Below are 21,423 nucleotides of genomic sequence, written 5' to 3'. Positions count from 1 at the left end.
ATTGAGTCATCCTCATACATAGACACTCTGTAGTAGCTACCGTGTATAGTATTGAGTCATCCTCATACATAGACACTCTGTAGTAGCTACCGTGTATAGTATTGAGTCATCCTCATACATAGACACTCTGTAGTAGCTACCGTGTATAGTATTGAGTCATCCTCATACATAGACACTCTGTAGTAGCTACCGTGTATAGTATTGAGTCATCCTCATACATAGACACTCTGTAGTAGCTACCGTGTATAGTATTGAGTCATCCTCATACATAGACACTCTGTAGTAGCTACCGTGTATAGTATTGAGTCATCCTCATACATAGACACTCTGTAGTAGCTACCGTGTATAGTATTGAGTCATCCTCATACATAGACACGCTGTAGTAGCTACCGTGTATAGTATTGAGTCATCCTCATACATAGACACTCTGTAGTAGCTACCGTGTATAGTATTGAGTCATCCTCATACATAGACACTCTGTAGTAGCTACCGTGTATAGTATTGAGTCATCCTCATACATAGACACTCTGTAGTAGCTACCGTGTATAGTATTGAGTCATCCTCATACATAGACACTCTGTAGTAGCTACCGTGTATAGTATTGAGTCATCCTCATACATAGACACTCTGTAGTAGCTACCGTGTATAGTATTGAGTCATCCTCATACATAGACACTCTGTAGTAGCTACCGTGTATAGTATTGAGTCATCCTCATACATAGACACTCTGTAGTAGCTACCGTGTATAGTATTGAGTCATCCTCATACATAGACACTCTGTAGTAGCTACCGTGTATAGTATTGAGTCATCCTCATACATAGACACTCTGTAGTAGCTACCGTGTATAGTATTGAGTCATCCTCATACATAGACACTCTGTAGTAGCTACCGTGTATAGTATTGAGTCATCCTCATACATAGACACTCTGTAGTAGCTACCGTGTATAGTATTGAGTCATCCTCATACATAGACACTCTGTAGTAGCTACCGTGTATAGTATTGAGTCATCCTCATACATAGACACTCTGTAGTAGCTACCGTGTATAGTATTGAGTCATCCTCATACATAGACACTCTGTAGTAGCTACCGTGTATAGTATTGAGTCATCCTCATACATAGACACTCTGTAGTAGCTACCGTGTATAGTATTGAGTCATCCTCATACATAGACACTCTGTAGTAGCTACCGTGTATAGTATTGAGTCATCCTCATACATAGACACTCGGACTGTACTCAAAGCCAAGTGGCATGTCGTTAGTAAAGAATGGAAAAAAATTAATTGGCCTAAACAGCTCCCCTGGGGAATTCCTGCTTCTACCTGGATTGGAGAGGCTTCCATTAAAGAACACCCTCAGAGAGAGAGAGAGAGAGAGAGAGAGAGAGAGAGACTTACATCCAGACCACAGCACCCCCAGACACATCCACACCCCAAACAATCAACACCCCCCCACATCAACCATGCCCACACCCCATTTAGGCCCCCTCAGATCAGAGAGAGAGATCAAATATAAATATTTACACATGTTAAGTTTGCTGAAAATAAACTCAGTTGACAGAGAGTATGTTTCTTTTTTTGCAGAGTTTATCTGGTCAAACACAATTGGCAGAAGGCAGATTGGTGGACTATTTGAGCCAGTAAAGGGGGCTTTACTATTCTTAGGTAGTGGAATGACTTCAGCTTCCCTCCAGGCCTGAGGACACACGCCTTCCTGTAGGCTTAGATTGAAGATGTGACCAATAGGAGTGGCAATATCGTCCGCTATTATCCTCAGTAATTTTCCATCCAAATGTCAGACCCTCGGTGGCTTGTCATTGTTGAAAGACAACAATATATTTTTCCCACCTCTTCCACATTGACTTTACGGAACTCAAAAGTACACTTCTTGTCTTTCATAATGTGGTCAGATATACAATGGGATGTGTAGTGTCAGCATTTGTTGCTGGCATATCCCTAATCTTGCCTAAATTTGCTTTTCTTGCCAATAAAAAAAATCCTTGTGGTAGTTGGCAGGTTTCATGATGAATGAGCCGTCTGATTCACTGAATGAAGGAGCCGAGTTTGCCTTTTTGCCCCAAAATTACATCGAAGTTGCTGTAAAGATTCTTTACTGTCGTTCTTTGTATCATTTATCTTTGTTTTCATAGTGTAGTTTCTTCTTCTCTTTTTAGTCAGTTTAGTCACATGATTTGTCAACTTGAAGTACGTTAGCCAATCGGTTGTGCAGCCAGAGTTATTTGCCGTTCCTTTTTGCCACATCCCTCTCAAACTATACAATTTTTTAAAAATTCCTCATTAATCTACGTGGGATTTAACAGTTTTTACAGTCATTTTCTTAATGGGTGTTTATTAGTAACTGGGATGAAGCAATTTCATAAATGTGTCAAGTGCAGCGTCTGTTTGCTCCTCATTACACACCACGGACCAACACATATTCTTTACATCAACAACATAGGAATCAACAACAAAATGTATTGTGTGACCTCTTATACACTATATATTAGGCCCAGCTTTTTTGGAACTTTGGTTTTCCTAAGTTGAGAGAATGCCAAGAGTGTGCAAAGCTGTCATCAAGGCAAAGAGTGGCTACTTTGAAGAATATAAAATATATTTTGAGTTTTTTAACAATTTTTTGGGTTACTACATGATTCCATATGTGTCATTTCATTTACAATGTAGAAAATAGTAAAAAATTAAGAAAACCCCCTGGAATGTGTAGGTGTGTCCAAACTTTTGACAGGTACTGTACCTCTCTGTTGATATCACCTACATTATCAAGCATTTTCACACATGTTATCCAGATACTGACTGTTAGCACTTGGTGGTCTATAGCAGCTTCCCACCAGAATGGGCTTTAGGTGAGGCAGATGAACCTGTAGCCATTATTACTTCAACAGTATTTAACATGAGATCGTCTCTAAGCTTTACAGGAATGTGGTTCTGAATATAAACAGCCACACCTCCACCTTTGGTATTCCTGTCTTTGCTGTGAATGTTATTACCTTGTATTGCTACCAGTGTATCATCAAAAGGTATTGTCTAAGTGTGTTTCAGAGATAGTCAGAATATGAATGTGATCTGTTACTAGCAAGTTATATATATATATAACTTGCTAGTAACTTGCTAGCACTTTTCTGTGATGCTTGCTTGTTTTCATTGTTTTACTGGGAAACTTATCAGAAGTAAACATTCTCGTGTTATTTATGTCAGTGTAGGGTGAGCTGCACACAGTGGACTTCCTCCTAGGGGCGGCACACCGCATCAGTGTTATCAGCATAAATCTGGTTCACAGGCACATGATTACTGCATGCCACAGCTGTAGGATCATGGTAATCTAATGTGATTTGGTCAACAGGTGTCAGGATGCAGGATGTGGACATCATGGATCTGCCCCCCTTCACTACACCTGAGGTTGAAGACTTTCTGCCAGGTAACCCTGCATTAAACACTGTTATACAGAGATATAGTTACCCTGGACTAACACAGAGATATAGTTACCCTGGACTAACACTGAGATATAGTTACCCTGGACTAACACAGAGATATAGTTACCCTGGACTAACACTGAGATATAGTTACCCTGGACTAACACTGAGATATAGTTACCCTGGACTAACACAGAGATATAGTTACCCTGGACTAACACTGAGATATAGTTACCCTGGACTAACACAGAGATATAGTTACCCTGGACTAAACACAGAGATATAGTTACCCTGGACTAACACAGAGATATAGTTACCCTGGACTAACACAGAGATATAGCTACCCTGGACTAACACTGAGATATAGTTACCCTGGACTAACACAGAGATATAGTTACCCTGGACTAACACAGAGATATAGTTACCCTGGACTAACACAGAGGTATAGTTACCCTGGACTAACACAGAGATATAGTTACCCTGGACTAACACAGAGGTATAGTTACCCTGGACTAACACAGAAATATAGTTACCCTGGACTAACACAGAGATATAGTTACCCTGGACTAACACAGAGATATAGTTACCCTGGACTAACACAGAGATATAGTTACCCTGGACTAACACAGAGATATAGTTAACCTGGACTAACACAGAGATATAGTTACCCTGGACTAACACTGAGATATAGTTACCCTGGACTAACACAGAGATATAGTTACCCTGGACTAACACAGAGATATAGTTACCCTGGACTAAACACAGAGATATAGTTACCCTGGACTAACACAGAGATATAGTTACCCTGGACTAACACAGAGATATAGTTACCCTGGACTAACACAGAGATATAGCTACCCTGGACTAACACTGAGATATAGTTACCCTGGACTAACACAGAGATATAGTTACCCTGGACTAACACAGAGGTATAGTTACCCTGGACTAACACAGAGATATAGTTACCCTGGACTAACACAGAGGTATAGTTACCCTGGACTAACACAGAGATATAGTTACCCTGGACTAACACAGAGATATAGTTACCCTGGACTAACACAGAGATATAGTTACCCTGGACTAACACAGAGATATAGTTACCCTGGACTAACACAGAGATATAGTTACCCTGGACTAACACAGAGATATAGTTACCCTGGACTAACACAGAGATATAGTTACCCTGGACTAACACAGAGATATAGTTACCCTGGACTAACACAGAGAGATAGTTACCCTGGACTAACACAGAGAGATAGTTACCCTGGACTAACACAGAGATATAGTTACCCTGGACTAACACAGAGATATAGTTACCCTGGACTAACACAGAGATATAGTTACCCTGGACTAACACAGAGATATAGTTACCCTGGACTAAACACTGTTCCACAGAGATATAGTTACCCTGGACTAACACAGAGATATAGTTACCCTGGACTAACACAGAGATATAGTTACCCTGGACTAACACAGAGATATAGTTACCCTGGACTAAACACTGTTCCACAGAGATATAGTTACCCTGGACTAACACAGAGATATAGTTACCCTGGACTAACACAGAGATATAGTTACCCTGGACTAACACTGAGATATAGTTACCCTGGACTAACACAGAGATATAGTTACCCTGGACTAACACAGAGGTATAGTTACCCTGGACTAACACAGAGATATAGTTACCCTGGACTAACACAGAGATATAGTTACCCTGGACTAACACTGAGATATAGTTACCCTGGACTAACACAGAGGTATAGTTACCCTGGACTAACACAGAGATATAGTTACCCTGGACTAACACAGAGATATAGTTACCCTGGACTAACACAGAGATATAGTTACCCTGGACTAACACAGAGATATAGTTACCCTGGACTAACACAGAGATATAGTTACCCTGGACTAACACAGAGATATAGTTACCCTGGACTAACACAGAAATATAGTTACCCTGGACTAACACGGAGATATAATTACCCTGGACTAACACAGAGATATAGTTACCCTGGACTAACACAGAGATATAGTTACCCTGGACTAACACAGAGATATAGTTACCCTGGACTAACACAGAGATATAGTTACCCTGGACTAACAATGAGATATAGTTACCCTGGACTAACACAGAGATATAGTTACCCTGGACTAACACAGAGATATAGTTACCCTGGACTAACACAGAGATATAGTTACCCTGGACTAACACAGAGATATAGTTAACGTGGACTAACACTGAGATATAGTTAAACCTGGATTAACACTGAGATATAGTTAAACCTGGAGTAACACAGAGGTATAGTTACCCTGGACTAACACAGAGATATAGTTACCCTGGACTAACACAGAGATATAGTTACCCTGGACTAACACAGAGATATAGTTACCCTGGACTAACACAGAGGTATAGTTACCCTGGACTAACACAGAGATATAGTTACCCTGGACTAACACAGAGATATAGTTACCCTGGACTAACACTGAGATATAGTTACCCTGGACTAACACAGAGGTATAGTTACCCTGGACTAACACAGAGATATAGTTACCCTGGACTAACACAGAGATATAGTTACCCTGGACTAACACAGAGATATAGTTACCCTGGACTAACACAGAGATATAGTTACCCTGGACTAACACAGAGATATAGTTACCCTGGACTAACACAGAGATATAGTTACCCTGGACTAACACAGAAATATAGTTACCCTGGACTAACACGGAGATATAATTACCCTGGACTAACACAGAGATATAGTTACCCTGGACTAACACAGAGATATAGTTACCCTGGACTAACACAGAGATATAGTTACCCTGGACTAACACAGAGATATAGTTACCCTGGACTAACACTGAGATATAGTTACCCTGGACTAACACAGAGATATAGTTACCCTGGACTAACACAGAGATATAGTTACCCTGGACTAACACAGAGATATAGTTACCCTGGACTAACACAGAGATATAGTTAACGTGGACTAACACAGAGATATAGTTACCCTGGACTAACACAGAGATATAGTTACCCTGGACTAACACAGAGATATAGTTACCCTGGACTAACACAGAGATATAGTTAACGTGGACTAACACAGAGATATAGTTACCCTGGACTAACACAGAGATATAGTTACCCTGGACTAACACAGAGATATAGTTACCCTGGACTAACACTGAGATATAGTTACCCTGGACTAACACAGAGATATAGTTACCCTGGACTAACACAGAGATATAGTTACCCTGGACTAACACTGAGATATAGTTACCCTGGACTAACACAGAGATGTAGTTACCCTGGACTAACACTGAGGTATAGTTACCCTGGACTAACACAGAGATATAGTTACCCTGGACTAACACAGAGATATAGTTACCCTGGACTAACACAGAGATATAGTTACCCTGGACTAACACAGAGATATAGTTACCCTGGACTAACACTGAGATATAGTTACCCTGGACTAACACTGAGATATAGTTAAACCTGGAGTAACACTGAGATATAGTTAAACCTGGAGTAACACAGAGGTATAGTTACCCTGGACTAACACAGAGATATAGTTACCCTGGACTAACACAGAGATATAGTTACCCTGGACTAACACAGAGATATAGTTACCCTGAACTAACACAGAGATATAGTTACCCTGGACTAACACAGAGATATAGTTACCCTGGACTAAACACAGAGATATAGTTACCCTGGACTAAACACAGAGATATAGTTACCCTGGACTAACACAGAGATATAGTTACCCTGGACTAACACAGAGATATAGTTACCCTGGACTAACACAGAGATATAGTTACCCTGGACTAACACAGAGATATAGTTACCCTGGACTAACACTGAGATATAGTTACCCTGGACTAACACAGAGATATAGTTACCCTGGACTAACACAGAGATATAGTTACCCTGGACTAACACAGAGATATAGTTACCCTGGACTAAACACAGAGATATAGTTACCCTGGACTAACATAGAGATATAGTTACCCTGGACTAACACAGAGGTATAGTTACCCTGGACTAAACACTGAGATATAGTTACCCTGGACTAACACAGAGATATAGTTACCCTGGACTAACACTGAGATATAGTTACCATGGACTAACACAGAGATATAGTTACCCTGGACTAACACAGAGATATAGTTACCCTGGACTAACACAGAGGTATAGTTACCCTGGACTAACACTGAGATATAGTTACCCTGGACTAACACTGAGGTATAGTTAACCTGGACTAACACAGAGATATAGTTACCCTGGACTAACACAGAGATATAGTTACCCTGGACTAACACAGAGATATAGTTACCCTGGACTAACACAGAGATATAGTTACCCTGGACTAACACAGAGATATTGTTACCCTGGACTAACACAGAGATATAGTTACCCTGGACTAAACACAGAGATATAGTTACCCTGGACTAACACAGAGATATAGTTACCCTGGACTAACACAGAGATATAGTTACCCTGGACTAACACAGAGATATAGTTACCCTGGACTAACACTGAGATATAGTTACCCTGGACTAACACAGAGATATAGTTACCCTGGACTAACACAGAGATATAGTTACCCTGGACTAACACAGAGATATAGTTACCATGGACTAACACAGAGATATAGTTACCCTGGACTAACACAGAGATATAGTTACCCTGGACTAACACAGAGATATAGTTACCCTGGACTAACACTGAGATATAGTTACCCTGGACTAACACAGAGATATAGTTAACCTGGACTAACACAGAGATATAGTTACCCTGGACTAACACAGAGATATAGTTACCCTGGACTAACACTGAGGTATAGTTACCCTGGACTAACACAGATATATAGTTACCCTGGACTAACACAGAGATATAGTTACCCTGGACTAAACACTGTTCCACAGAGATATAGTTACCCCGAACTAACACAGAGGTATAGTTACCCTGGACTAACACAGAGATATAGCTACCCTGAACTAACACAGAGATATAGTTACCCTGGACTAACACAGAGATATAGTTACCCTGGACTAACACAGAGATATGGTTACCCTGGACTAACACAGAGATATAGTTACCCTGGACTAACACAGAGATATAGTTACCCTGGACTAACACAGAGGTATAGTTACCCTGGACTAACACAGAGATATAGTTACCCTGGACTAACACAGAGAGATAGTTACCCTGGACTAACACAGAGATATAGTTACCCTGGACTAACACAGAGATATAGTTACCCTGGACTAACACAGAGATATAGTTACCCTGGACTAACACAGAGATATAGTTACCCTGGACTAACACAAAGATATAGTTACCCTGGACTAACACAGAGATATAGTTAACCTGGACTAACACAGAGGTATAGTTACCCTGGACTAACACAGAGATATAGTTAACCTGGACTAACACAGAGGTATAGTTACCCTGGACTAACACAGAGATATAGTTACCCTGGACTAACACAGAGATATAGTTACCCTGGACTAACACAGAGATATAGTTACCCTGGACTAACACAGAGGTATAGTTACCCTGGACTAACACAGAGATATAGTTACCCTGGACTAACACAGAGAGATAGTTACCCTGGACTAACACAGAGATATAGTTACCCTGGACTAACACAGAGATATAGTTACCCTGGACTAAGACAGAGATATAGTTACCCTGGACTAAACACAGAGATATAGTTACCCTGGACTAACACAGAGATATAGTTACCCTGGACTAACAGAGATATAGTTACCCTGGACTAACACAGAGATATAGTTACCCTGGACTAACACAGAGATATAGTTACCCTGGACTAACACAGAGATATAGTTACCCTGGACAAACACAGAGATATAGTTACCCTGGACTAACACAGAGACATAGTTACCCTGGACTAACACAGAGATATAGTTACCCTGGACTAACACAGAGATATAGTTACCCTGGACTAACACAGAGATATAGTTACCCTGGACTAACACAGAGATATAGTTACCCTGGACTAACACAGAGATATAGTTACCCTGGACTAACACAGAGATATAGTTACCCTGGACTAACACAGAGGTATAGTTACCCTGGACTAACACAGAGGTATAGTTACCCTGGACTAACACAGAGGTATAGTTACCCTGGACTAACACAGAGATATAGTTACCCTGGACTAACACAGAGGTATAGTTACCCTGGACTAACACAGAGATATAGTTACCCTGGACTAACACAGAGATATAGTTACCCTGGACTAACACAGAGGTATAGTTACCCTGGACTAACACAGAGGTATAGTTACCCTGGACTAACACAGAGGTATAGTTAACCTGGACTAAACACAGTTCAATAGAGGGAACTGTTCATTACTAAACTTTTAGTTCCACATGGATATATCTCACACACACACACACACACACACACACACACACACACACACACACACACACACACACACACACACACACACACACACACACACACACACACACACACACTGTTAAACCCTGCAGACAAACATTGTTCTATGAAAGGGGAACTGTTCATTACTGTTCTATACAGGAAGTAGAGTTGATGAAGGGATTCATTAAAGGACGTCCCTCATAACTCTAGACCGTAACTCTCCATTCCTCCACCTTTCTGTCTCCTTGTCCCAATTTTCCTCTTCCTCCTCCATTGCTCCTCAGAAGTCCACCTTTCTGTCTCGTTGTCCCAATATCTCTCTTCCTCCTCCATTCCTCCTCAGAAGTCCACCTTTCTGTCTCGTTGTCCCAATAACCCTCTTCCTCCTCCATTGCTCCTCAGAAGTCCACCTTTCTGTCTCCTTGTCCCAATATTCCTCTTCCTCCTCCATTGCTCCTCAGAAGTCCACCTTTCTGTCTCCTTGTCCCAATATTCCTCTTCCTCCTCCATTCCTCCTCAGAAGTCCACCTTTCTGTCTCGTTGTCCCAATAACCCTCTTCCTCCTCCATTCCTCCTCAGAAGTCCACCTTTCTGTCTCCTTGTCCCAATAACCCTCTTCCTCCTCAGAAGTCCACCTTTCTGTCTCGTTGTCCCATTATTCCTCTTTCTCCTCCATTCCTCCTCAGAAGTCCACCTTTCTGTCTCGTTGTCCCAATATTCCTCTTCCTCCTCAGAAGTCCACCTTTCTGTCTCGTTGTCCCATTATTCCTCTTTCTCCTCCATTCCTCCTCAGAAGTCCACCTTTCTGTCTCGTTGTCCCATTATTCCTCTTTCTCCTCCATTCCTCCTCAGAAGTCCACCTTTCTGTCTCGTTGTCCCAATATCCCTCTTCCTCCTCCATTGCTCCTCAGAAGTCCACCTTTCTGTCTCCTTGTCCCAATATTCCTCTTCCTCCTCCATTCCTCCTCAGAAGTCCACCTTTCTGTCTCGTTGTCCCAATATCCCTCTTCCTCCTCCATTCCTCCTCAGAAGTCCACCTTTCTGTCTCCTTGTTCCAATATTCCTCTTCTTCCGACTTCGCTTGTGGCCCGGTAGCATCCCGAACGTAACTCCATCTCCTAATAGTCCTGCTCACCTTGGAAAGGTGTCTTTCCGGGCGCTCCAAGAACCTGTCACTCATCAGGGAACGTTATAATATTACTTCACTTCCTGGTGAGGCACAGCCAGGGAAGGTGATTGGTTGTTTAGTCACAGCCAGGGAAGGTGATTGGCTGTTTAGTCACAGCCAGGGAAGGTGATTGGTTGTTTAGTCACAGCCAGGGAAGGTGATTGGCTGTTTAGTCACAGCCAGGGAAGGTGATTGGCTGTTTGACTGTTTTCTTCCTGTTTCTCAGAATTCGACCTGGAAGCCTTTCTGGAACATTTTGAGTTCAATGGTAAGTTACACACACACACACACACACACACATACACACACACACACACACACACACACACACACACACACACACACACACACACACACACACACACACACACACACACACACACACACACACACACACACACATACACATACACACACATACACACACACACACACACACACACACACACACACACACACACACACACACACATACACAGCGTTACTGGCCGATTGACTCAAAGCAACTATCTCCCGTTTCAGACTCGTTGTTTGACCTGGACTTTAATGTGGACACACAGACTGGTAAGGAGTTTAGAACAGGTGCTTCTAGTGGTTGTGTTTCTATGATGCTATCTGTCTCTTCTAGTGGTTGTGTTTCTATGATGCTATCTGTCTGTTCTAGTGGTTGTGTTTCTATGATGCCATCTGTCTCTTCTAGTGGTTGTGTTTCTATGATGCTATCTGTCTGTTCTAGTGGTTGTGTTTCTATGATGCTATCTGTCTCTTCTAGTGGTTGTGTTTCTATACCCGGTGATGCCATCTGTCTCTTCTAGTGGTTGTGTTTCTATAACCGGTGATGCCATCTGTCTGTTCTAGTGGTTGTGTTTCTATAACCAGTGATGCCATCTGTCTGTTCTAGTGGTTGTGTTTCTATACCCGGTGATGCCATCTGTCTCTTCTAGTGGTTGTGTTTCTATACCTGGTGATGCCATCTGTCTCTTCTAGTGGTTGTGTTTCTATACCCGGTGATGCCATCTGTCTGATCTAGTGGTTGTGTTTCTATACCCGGTGATGCCATCTGTCTCTTCTAGTGGTTGTGTTTCTATACCCGGTGATGCCATCTGTCTCTTCTAGTGGTTGTGTTTCTATACCCGGTGATGCCATCTGTCTGATCTAGTAGTTGTGTTTCTATAACCAGTGATGCCATCTGTCTGTTCTAGTGGTTGTGTTTCTATACCTGGTGATGCCATCTGTCTGTTCTAGTATTTATGTTTCTATACCTGGTGATGCCATCTGTCTGTTCTAGTGGTTGTGTTTCTATACCTGGTGATGCCATCTGTCTCTTCTAGTGGTTGTGTTTCTATACCCGGTGATGCCATCTGTCTGTTCTAGTGGTTGTGTTTCTATACCCGGTGATGCCATCTGTCTGTTCTAGTGGTTGTGTTTCTATACCCGGTGATGCCATCTGTCTGATCTAGTGGTTGTGTTTCTATACCCGGTGATGCCATCTGTCTGTTCTAGTGGTTGTGTTTCTATACCCGGTGATGCCATCTGTCTCTTCTAGTGGTTGTGTTTCTATACCCGGTGATGCCATCTGTCTGTTCTAGTGGTTGTGTTTCTATACCTGGTGATGCCATCTGTCTGTTCTAGTGGTTGTGTTTCTATACCCAGTGATGCCATCTGTCTGTTCTAGTGGTTGTGTTTCTATACCCGGTGATGCCATCTGTCTGTTCTAGTGGTTGTGTTTCTATACCCGGTGATGCCATCTGTCTCTTCTAGTGGTTGTGTTTCTATACCCGGTGATGCCATCTGTCTGTTCTAGTGGTTGTGTTTCTATACCCGGTGATGCTATCTGTCTGTTCTAGTGGTTGTGTTTCTATACCCGGTGATGCCATCTGTCTCTTCTAGTGGTTGTGTTTCTATACCCGGTGATGCCATCTGTCTGTTCTAGTGGTTGTGTTTCTATACCCGGTGACGCCATCTGTCTGTTCTAGTGGTTGTGTTTCTATACCTGGTGATGCCGTCTGTCTGTTCTAGTGGTTGTGTTTCTATACCCGGTGACGCCATCTGTCTGTTCTAGTGGTTGTGTTTCTATACCCGGTGATGCCATCTGTCTGTTCTAGTGGTTGTGTTTCTATACCCGGTGATGCTATCTGTCTGTTCTAGTGGTTGTGTTTCTATACCCGGTGATGCCATCTGTCTGTTCTAGTGGTTGTGTTTCTATACCCGGTGATGCCATCTGTCTCTTCTAGTGGTTGTGTTTCTATACCTGGTGATGCTATCTGTCTGTTCTAGTGGTTGTGTTTCTATACCCGGTGACGCCATCTGTCTCTTCTAGTGGTTGTGTTTCTATACCTGGTGATGCCATCTGTCTGTTCTAGTGGTTGTGTTTCTATGATGCTATCTGTCTCTTCTAGTGGTTGTGTTTCTATACCCGGTGATGCCATCTGTCTCTTCTAGTGGTTGTGTTTCTATGATGCTATCTGTCTCTTCTAGTGGTTGTGTTTCTATACCCGGTGATGCCATCTGTCTCTTCTAGTGGTTGTGTTTCTATGATGCTATCTGTCTCTTCTAGTGGTTGTGTTTCTATACCCGGTGATGCCATCTGTCTGTTCTAGTGGTTGTGTTTCTATACCTGGTGACGCCATCTGTCTGTTCTAGTGGTTGTGTTTCTATACCTGGTGATGCCATCTGTCTGTTCTAGTGGTTGTGTTTCTATACCCGGTGATGCCGTCTGTCTGTTCTAGTGGTTGTGTTTCTATACCCGGTGATGCCATCTGTCTCTTCTAGTGGTTGTGTTTCTATACCTGGTGATGCCATCTGTCTCTTCTAGTGGTTGTGTTTCTATACCCGGTGATGCCATCTGTCTCTTCTAGTGGTTGTGTTTCTATACCTGGTGATGCCATCTGTCTGTTCTAGTGGTTGTGTTTCTATACCCGGTGACGCCATCGGTCTGTTCTAGTGGTTGTGTTTCTATACCTGGTGATGCCATCTGTCTCTTCTAGTGGTTGTGTTTCTATACCCGGTGATGCCATCTGTCTGTTCTAGTGGTTGTGTTTCTATACCCGGTGATGCCATCTGTCTGTTCTAGTGGTTGTGTTTCTATACCCAGTGATGTCATCTCTCTGTTCTAGTGGTTGTGTTTCTATACCCGGTGATGCCATCTGTCTCTTCTAGTGGTTGTGTTTCTATACCCGGTGATGCCATCTGTCTGTTCTAGTGGTTGTGTTTCTATACCCGGTGATGCCATCTGTCTGTTCTAGTGGTTGTGTTTCTATACCTGGTGATGCCATCTGTCTGTTCTAGTGGTTGTGTTTCTATACCTGGTGATGTCATCTCTCTGTTCTAGTGGTTGTGTTTCTATACCTGGTGATGCCGTCTGTCTGTTCTAGTGGTTGTGTTTCTATACCCGGTGATGCCATCTGTCTCTTCTAGTGGTTGTGTTTCTATACCTGGTGATGCCATCTGTCTCTTCTAGTGGTTGTGTTTCTATACCCGGTGATGCCATCTGTCTGTTCTAGTGGTTGTGTTTCTATACCCGGTGATGCCATCTGTCTGTTCTAGTGGTTGTGTTTCTATACCCGGTGATGCCATCTGTCTCTTCTAGTGGTTGTGTTTCTATACCTGGTGATGCCATCTGTCTCTTCTAGTGGTTGTGTTTCTATACCTGGTGATGCCATCTGTCTCTTCTAGTGGTTGTGTTTCTATACCTGGTGATGCCATCTGTCTGTTCTAGTGGTTGTGTTTCTATACCCGGTGATGCCATCTGTCTGATCTAGTGGTTGTGTTTCTATACCTGGTGATACCATCTGTCTGTTCTAGTGGTTGTGTTTCTATACCCGGTGATACCATCTGTCTGTTCTAGTGGTTGTGTTTCTATACCCGGTGATGCCATCTGTCTGATCTAGTGGTTGTGTTTCTATAACCGGTGATGCCATCTGTCTCTTCTAGTGGTTGTGTTTCTATACCTGGTGACGCCATCTGTCTGTTCTAGTGGTTGTGTTTCTATAACCAGTGATGCCATCTGTCTCTTCTAGTGGTTGTGTTTCTATACCCGGTGACGCCAGGTCCCAGAGTCACTCTGCCAACTCTCTCACTTCCTCTGTCTGTTGTGGTGTGGTGTGGTGTGGTGTGTAGGTGAGGTTGCCATACCGACAGCTGTGTCCGAGCCAGGCGGACAGAAACAGAACTGCACGATACGGAGAGGTAACACGCCTCGTTCAGATATAAAGGCTTGGCTTATTAAAGACTTAAATAAGCTGTTGTTGCTGCTTGGCTTATTAAAGACTTAAATAAGCTGTATTGCTGCTTGGCTTATTAAAGACTTAAATAAGCTGTTGTTGCTGCTTGGCTTATTAAAGACTTAAATAAGCTGTATTGCTGCTTGGCTTATTAAAGACTTAAATAAGCTGTTATTGCTGCTTGGCTTATTAAAGACTTAAATAAGCTGCATTGCTGCTTGGCTTATTAAAGACTTAAATAAGCTGTTGTTGCTGCTTGGCTTATTAAAGACTTAAATAAGCTGTTGTTGCTGCTTGGCTTATTAAAGACTTAAATAAGCTGTTGTTGCTGCTTGGCTTATTAAAGACTTAAATAAGCTGTTGTTGCTGCTTGGCCGTAGCAGAAGCCTGCACTCACAACGGCCGGTCTGAAATAGAGTATGACGTCAGCAACAGTTGGTTGATTGGTTGATTGAAACAACAGTGTCCTCTGTGATGTTTGTCCCTAACAGAACCTGGTGATGGACAGAGGAAGAGAGAGACAGAGCCTGGTGATGGACAGAGGAAGAGAGAGACAGAGCCTGGTGATGGACAGAGGAAGAGAGAGAAGAGGAGAGAGACAGGACCTGGTGATGGACAAAGGAAGAGGAGATCGACAGAGCCTGGTAACGGACAGAGGAAGAGGGAGAAGAGGAGAGAGACAGAACCTGTTGATGGACTGAGGAAGAGGAGAGAGACAGAACCTGTTGATGGACTGAGGAAGAGGAGAGCGACAGAACCTGTTGATGGACTGAGGAAGAGGAGAGAGACAGAACCTGTTGATGGACTGAGGAAGAGGAGAGCGACAGAACCTGTTGATGGACTGATGAAGAGAGAGACTCAGAGAGACTCTCCCATCAGAGGTACGGCCTAGAACCAACTATGTTTCTACCTTCTCCCCTATCCCTGAAGTGTACACTCCTCAGGGATAAGAGAGAGTGAAGGAGTGTACACTTCAGGGATAAGAGAGAGAGTGAAGGAGTGCACACTACAGGGATAAGAGAGAGTGAAGGAGTGCACACTACAGGGATAAGGGAGAGTGAAGGAGTGTACACTTCAGGGATAAGAGAGAGTGAAGGAGTGCACACTTCAGGGATAAGAGAGAGTGAAGGAGTGTACACTTCAGGGATAAGAGAGAGAGTGAATGAGTGTACACTTCAGGGATAAGAGGGAGTGAAGGAGTGTACACTCCTCAGGGATAAGAGAGAGAGTGAAGGAGTGCACACTACAAGGATAAGGGAGAGTGAAGGAGTGCACACTACAGGGATAAGGGAGAGTGAAGGAGTGCACACTACAGGGATAAGAGAGAGAGTGAAGGAGTGTACACTACAGGGATAGGAGATAGTGAAGGAGTGTACTCTACAGGGATAGGAGATAGTGAAGGAGTGTACACTACAGGGATAGGAGATGGTGAACATGTAAACAGTTCTGGGAGAAAGAGGAATAGACAGAAGTTCACAGCTCAGTTAAAAGCAGTCTTGTCTTCAGTTCCTCAACCGTGAGGTAGTGTGGCTGAGAGACTGGTTAAAGGAACGGTTCCTCAACAGTGAGGTAGTGTGGCTGAGAGACTGGTTAAAGGAACGGTTCCTCAACAGTGAGGTAGTGTGGCTGAGAGACTGGTTAAAGGAACGGTTCCTCAACAGTGAGGTAGTGTGGCTGAGAGACTGGTTAAAAGGAACGGTTCCTCAACAGTGAGGTAGTGTGGCTGAGAGTCTGGTTAAAGGGACGGTTCCTCAACCGTGAGGTAGTGTGGCTGAGAGACTGGTTAAAGGAACGGTTCCTCAACAGTGAGGTAGTGTGGCTGAGAGACTGGTTAAAAGGAACGGTTCCTCAACAGTGAGGTAGTGTGGCTGAGAGACTGGTTAAAGGAACGGGGATCAGTTCCTCAACAGTGAGGTATTGTGGCTGAGAGACTGGTTAAAGGAACGGTTCCTCAACAGTGAGGTAGTGTGGCTGAGAGACTGGTTAAAGGAGCGGTTCCTCAACAGTGAGGTAGTGTGGCTGAGAGACTGGTTAAAGGAACGGTTCCTCAACAGTGAGGTAGTGTGGCTGAGAGACTGGTTAAAGGAACGGTTCCTCAACAGTGAGGTAGTGTGGCTGAGAGTCTGGTTAAAGGAACAGTTCCTCAACAGTGAGGTAGTGTGGCTGAGAGACTGGTTAAAGGAACGGTTCCTCAACAGTGAGGTAGTGTGGCTGAGAGACTGGTTAAAGGAACGGTTCCTCAACAGTGAGGTAGTGTGGCTGAGAGACTGGTTAAAGGGAACATGGATTCAGTTCCTCAACAGTGAGGTAGTGTGGCTGAGAGACTGGTTAAAGGAGCGGTTCCTCAACAGTGAGGCAGTGTGGCTGAGAGACTGGTTAAAGGAGCGGTTCCTCAACAGTGAGGTAGTGTGGCTGAGAGACTGGTTAAAAGGGAACGTGAGATTAGAAGTGATAATGCCTAACCTCTAGTTTAGATATTGATGATCCAGGCTTGTTTTTTGAAATGGAACTGAATAAATCAAACTGAGTGGGTTTTCTGTCTTCTCTGTAGGTGGCGCTGCCTCTCCTCCCCTCTCGGCCGTGACTCTTCCTCCTCCTCCTCCTCCTCCTCCCAGACTTCTCCAGATCGCTCCTCCTCTCCTTTACATTCCTGGGTTTGGGACTGCTACTTTCGTCTCTTCGTGTAGCAGTAAGTGTGATGATGTTATGGGGCTGGTCCTCCCCCCCCCCCCCCCCCCCCCCCAGGACACAAATGAAGAGTTAATGTTTTATAGGGTCCCATCTGTGTCTGGGGAAACGGGCCCCAAGTGTGTGTGTGTGTGTGTGTGTGTGTGTGTGTGTGTGTGTGTGTGTGTGTGTGTGTGTGTGTGTGTGTGTGTGTGTGTGTGTGTGTGTGTGTGTGTGTGTGACACCTTTGATCTGTGTCTGGGGAAACGGGCCCCGTGTGTGTGTGTAACCTGTGTGCTGTGTGGTGTGTGTGTGTGTAACCTGTGTGGTGTGTTCTGTGTGGTGTGTTCTGTGTGGTGTGTGTGTGTGTGTAACCTGTGCTCTGTGTCTTTACAGATGGCTCAGAGCTGCAGCTGGTTCAAGCTCCTGTTTTCGGCTTCTCGAGACCTCCCACCTACATACTGAGTGAGTGTGTGTGTGTCATTGAGTCAAATCAAAGTTCAAAGTTCAGCAGATGTTATCACAAGGGCAGCAAAAGTCTTCTGTTTCTAGCTGCAACAGTGGAGCAAAATCCTTCTGTTTCTAGCTGCAACAGTGGAGCAAAAGTCTTCTGTTTCTAGCTCCAACAGTGGAGCAAAATCCTTCTGTTTCTAGCTCCAACCGTGGAGCAACATGCTTCTGTTTCTAGCTCCAACAGTGGAGCAAAATCCTTCTGTTTCTAGCTCCAACAGTGGAGCAAAATCCTTCTGTTTCTAGCTCCAACAGTGGAGCAAAATGCTTCTGTTTCTAGCTCCAACAGTGGAGCAAAATGCTTCTGTTTCTAGCTCCAACCGTGGAGCAAAATGCTTCTGTTTCTAGCTCCAACAGTGGAGCAAAATGCTTCTGTTTCTAGCTCCAACCGTGGAGCAAAATGCTTCTGTTTCTAGCTCCAACTGTGTAGCAAAATGCTTCTGTTTCTAGCTCCAACTGTGTAGCAAAATGCTTCTGTTTCTAGCTCCAACCGTGGAGCAAAATGCTTCTGTTTCTAGCTCCAACTGTGTAGCAAAATGCTTCTGTTTCTAGCTCCAACCGTGGAGAAAAAATCCTTCTGTTTCTAGCTCCAACCGTGGAGCAAAATGCTTCTGTTTCTAGCTCCTACAGTGGAGCAAAATCCTTCTGCTTCTAGCTCCAACTGTGTAGCAAAATGCTTCTGTTTCTAGCTCCTACAGTGGAGCAAAATGCTTCTGTTTCTAGCTCCAACAGTGGAGCAAAATCCTTCTGTTTCTAGCTCCAACCGTGGAGCAAAATGCTTCTGTTTCTAGCTCCTACAGTGGAGCAAAATGCTTCTGTTTCTAGCTCCAACAGTGGAGCAAAATGCTTCTGTTTCTAGCTCCTACAGTGCAGGAATATGTGTGTCCGTGAGTCTGTGTGTCCGTGAGTCTGTGTGCCTGCCTGCGTGTGTTACCTGACGTACTATGTCCTTGCAGTGTCTTCTCCCTCGCTGTCTCCTCCACCCTTCAACGTCCTACCTCTCTCTCAAAGTGTAGTGTCTTCTCCCTCGCTGTCTCCTCAACGTCCTACCTCTCTCTCCAGGTGTAGTGTCTTCTCCCTCGCTGTCTCCTCAACGTCCTACCTCTCTCTCCAGGTGTAGTGTCTTCTCCCTCGCTGTCTCCTCAACGTCCTACCTCTCTCTCCAGGTGTAGTGTCTTCTCCCTCGCTGTCTCCTCAACGTCCTACCTCTCTCTCCAGGTGTAGTGTCTTCTCCCTCGCTGTATCCTCAACGTCCTACCTCTCTCTCCAGGTGTAGTGTCTTCTCCCTCGCTGTCTCCTCAACGTCCTACCTCTCTCTCCAGGTGTAGTGTCTTCTCCCTCGCTGTCTCCTCAACGTCCTACCTCTCTCTCCAGGTGTAGTGTCTTCTCCCTCGCTGTCTCCTAGACCCCTCAACGTCCTACCTCTCTCTCCAGGTGTAGTGTCTTCTCCCTCGCTGTCTCCTCAACGTCCTACCTCTCTCTCCAGGTGTAGTGTCTTCTCCCTCGCTGTCTCCTCAACGTCCTACCTCTCTCTCCAGGTGTAGTGTCTTCTCCCTCGCTGTCTCCTCAACGTCCTACCTCTCTCTCCAGGTGTAGTGTCTTCTCCCTCGCTGTCTCCTCAACGTCCTACCTCTCTCTCCAGGTGTAGTGTCTTCTCCCTCGCTGTCTCCTCAACGTCCTACCTCTCTCTCCAGGTGTAGTGTCTTCTCCCTCGCTGTCTCCTCAACGTCCTACCTCTCTCTCCAGGTGTAGTGTCTTCTCCCTCGCTGTCTCCTCAACGTCCTACCTCTCTCTCTGGGTGTAGTGTCTTCTCCCTCGCTGTCTCCTCAACGTCCTACCTCTCTCTCCAGGTGTAGTGTCTTCTCCCTCGCTGTCTCCTCGACCCCTCAACATCCTACCTCTTTCCAGGTGTAGTGTCTTCTCCCTCGCTGTCTCCTCAATGTCCTACCTCTCTCTCCAGGTGTAGTGTCTTCTCCCTCGCTGTCTCCTCAACGTCCTACCTCTCTCTCCAGGTGTAGTGTCTTCTCCCTCGCTGTCTCCTCAACGTCCTACCTCTCTCTCCAGGTGTAGTGTATTCTCCCTCGCTGTCTCCTCAACCCCTCAACGTCCTACCTCTCTCTCCAGGTGTAGTGTCTTCTCCCTCGCTGTCTCCTCAACGTCCTACCTCTCTCTCTGGGTGTAGTGTCTTCTCCCTCGCTGTCTCCTCAACGTCCTACCTCTCTCTCCGGGTGTAGTATCTTCTCCCTCACTGTCTCCTCAACGTCCTACCTCTCTCTCCAGGTGTAGTGTCTTCTCCCTCGCTGTCTCCTCAACGTCCTACCTCTCTCTCCAGGTGTAGTGTCTTCTCCCTCGCTGTCTCCTCAACGTCCTACCTCTCTCTCCAGGTGTAGTGTCTTCTCCCTCTCTGTCTCCTCAACGTCCTACCTCTCTCTCCAGGTGTAGTGTCTTCTCCCTCGCTGTCTCCTCAACGTCCTACCTCTCTCTCCAGGTGTAGTGTCTTCTCCCTCGCTGTCTCCTCAACGTCCTACCTCTCTCTCCAGGTGTAGTGTCTTCTCCCTCGCTGTCTCCTCAACGTCCTACCTCTCTCTCCAGGTGTAGTGTCTTCTCCCTCCCTGTCTCCTCAACGTCCTACCTCTCTCCAGGTGTAGTGTATTCTCCCTTGCTGTCTCCTCAACGACCTACCTCTCTCTCCAGGTGTAGTGTCTTCTCCCTCCCTGTCTCCTCAACGTCCTACCTCTCTCTCCAGGTGTAGTGTCTTCTCCCTCGCTGTCTCCTCAACGTCCTACCTCTCTCTCCAGGTGTAGTGTCTTCTCCCTCGCTGTCTCCTCAACGTCCTACCTCTCTCTCCAGGTGTAGTGTCTTCTCCCTCGCTGTCTCCTCAACGTCCTACCTCTCTCTCCAGGTGTAGTGTCTTCTCCCTCGCTGTCTCCTCAACGTCCTACCTCTCTCTCCAGGTGTAGTGTCTTCTCCCTCGCTGTCTCCTCAACGTCCTACCTCTCTCTCCAGG

General features: G+C 44.7%; 1 protein-coding gene across 2 annotated transcripts; it reads left to right on the top strand.

The window, feature by feature from the left end:
* The first annotated feature begins 3,283 nt into the window (after positions 1–3,283).
* Positions 3,284–20,676, top strand: LOC129850484 (serine/arginine repetitive matrix protein 1-like). Of its 2 annotated transcripts, none has more exons than XM_055916871.1 (8): positions 3,284–3,432; positions 11,243–11,284; positions 11,539–11,580; positions 15,136–15,204; positions 15,731–16,120; positions 17,791–17,928; positions 18,303–18,371; positions 20,267–20,676. In XM_055916871.1, exons 1-8 carry the CDS (start codon positions 3,366–3,368, stop codon positions 20,380–20,382), a joined length of 933 nt encoding a protein of 310 aa, XP_055772846.1. In that variant the 5' UTR covers positions 3,284–3,365; the 3' UTR covers positions 20,383–20,676. The 2 variants fall into 2 exon arrangements, with proteins under 2 accessions (XP_055772846.1, XP_055772845.1); XM_055916870.1 differs by lacking the exon at positions 20,267–20,676 and adding an exon at positions 19,791–20,238.
* Positions 20,677–21,423: the final 747 nt, after the last annotated feature.

Source organism: Salvelinus fontinalis, unplaced genomic scaffold, assembly GCF_029448725.1.
Source record: "Salvelinus fontinalis isolate EN_2023a unplaced genomic scaffold, ASM2944872v1 scaffold_2065, whole genome shotgun sequence".
Classification (NCBI taxonomy): Eukaryota; Metazoa; Chordata; class Actinopteri; order Salmoniformes; family Salmonidae; genus Salvelinus; species Salvelinus fontinalis.
The sequence above is the reverse complement of the archived record's forward strand: the minus strand, read 5'-3'. Positions and strand labels throughout refer to the sequence as shown.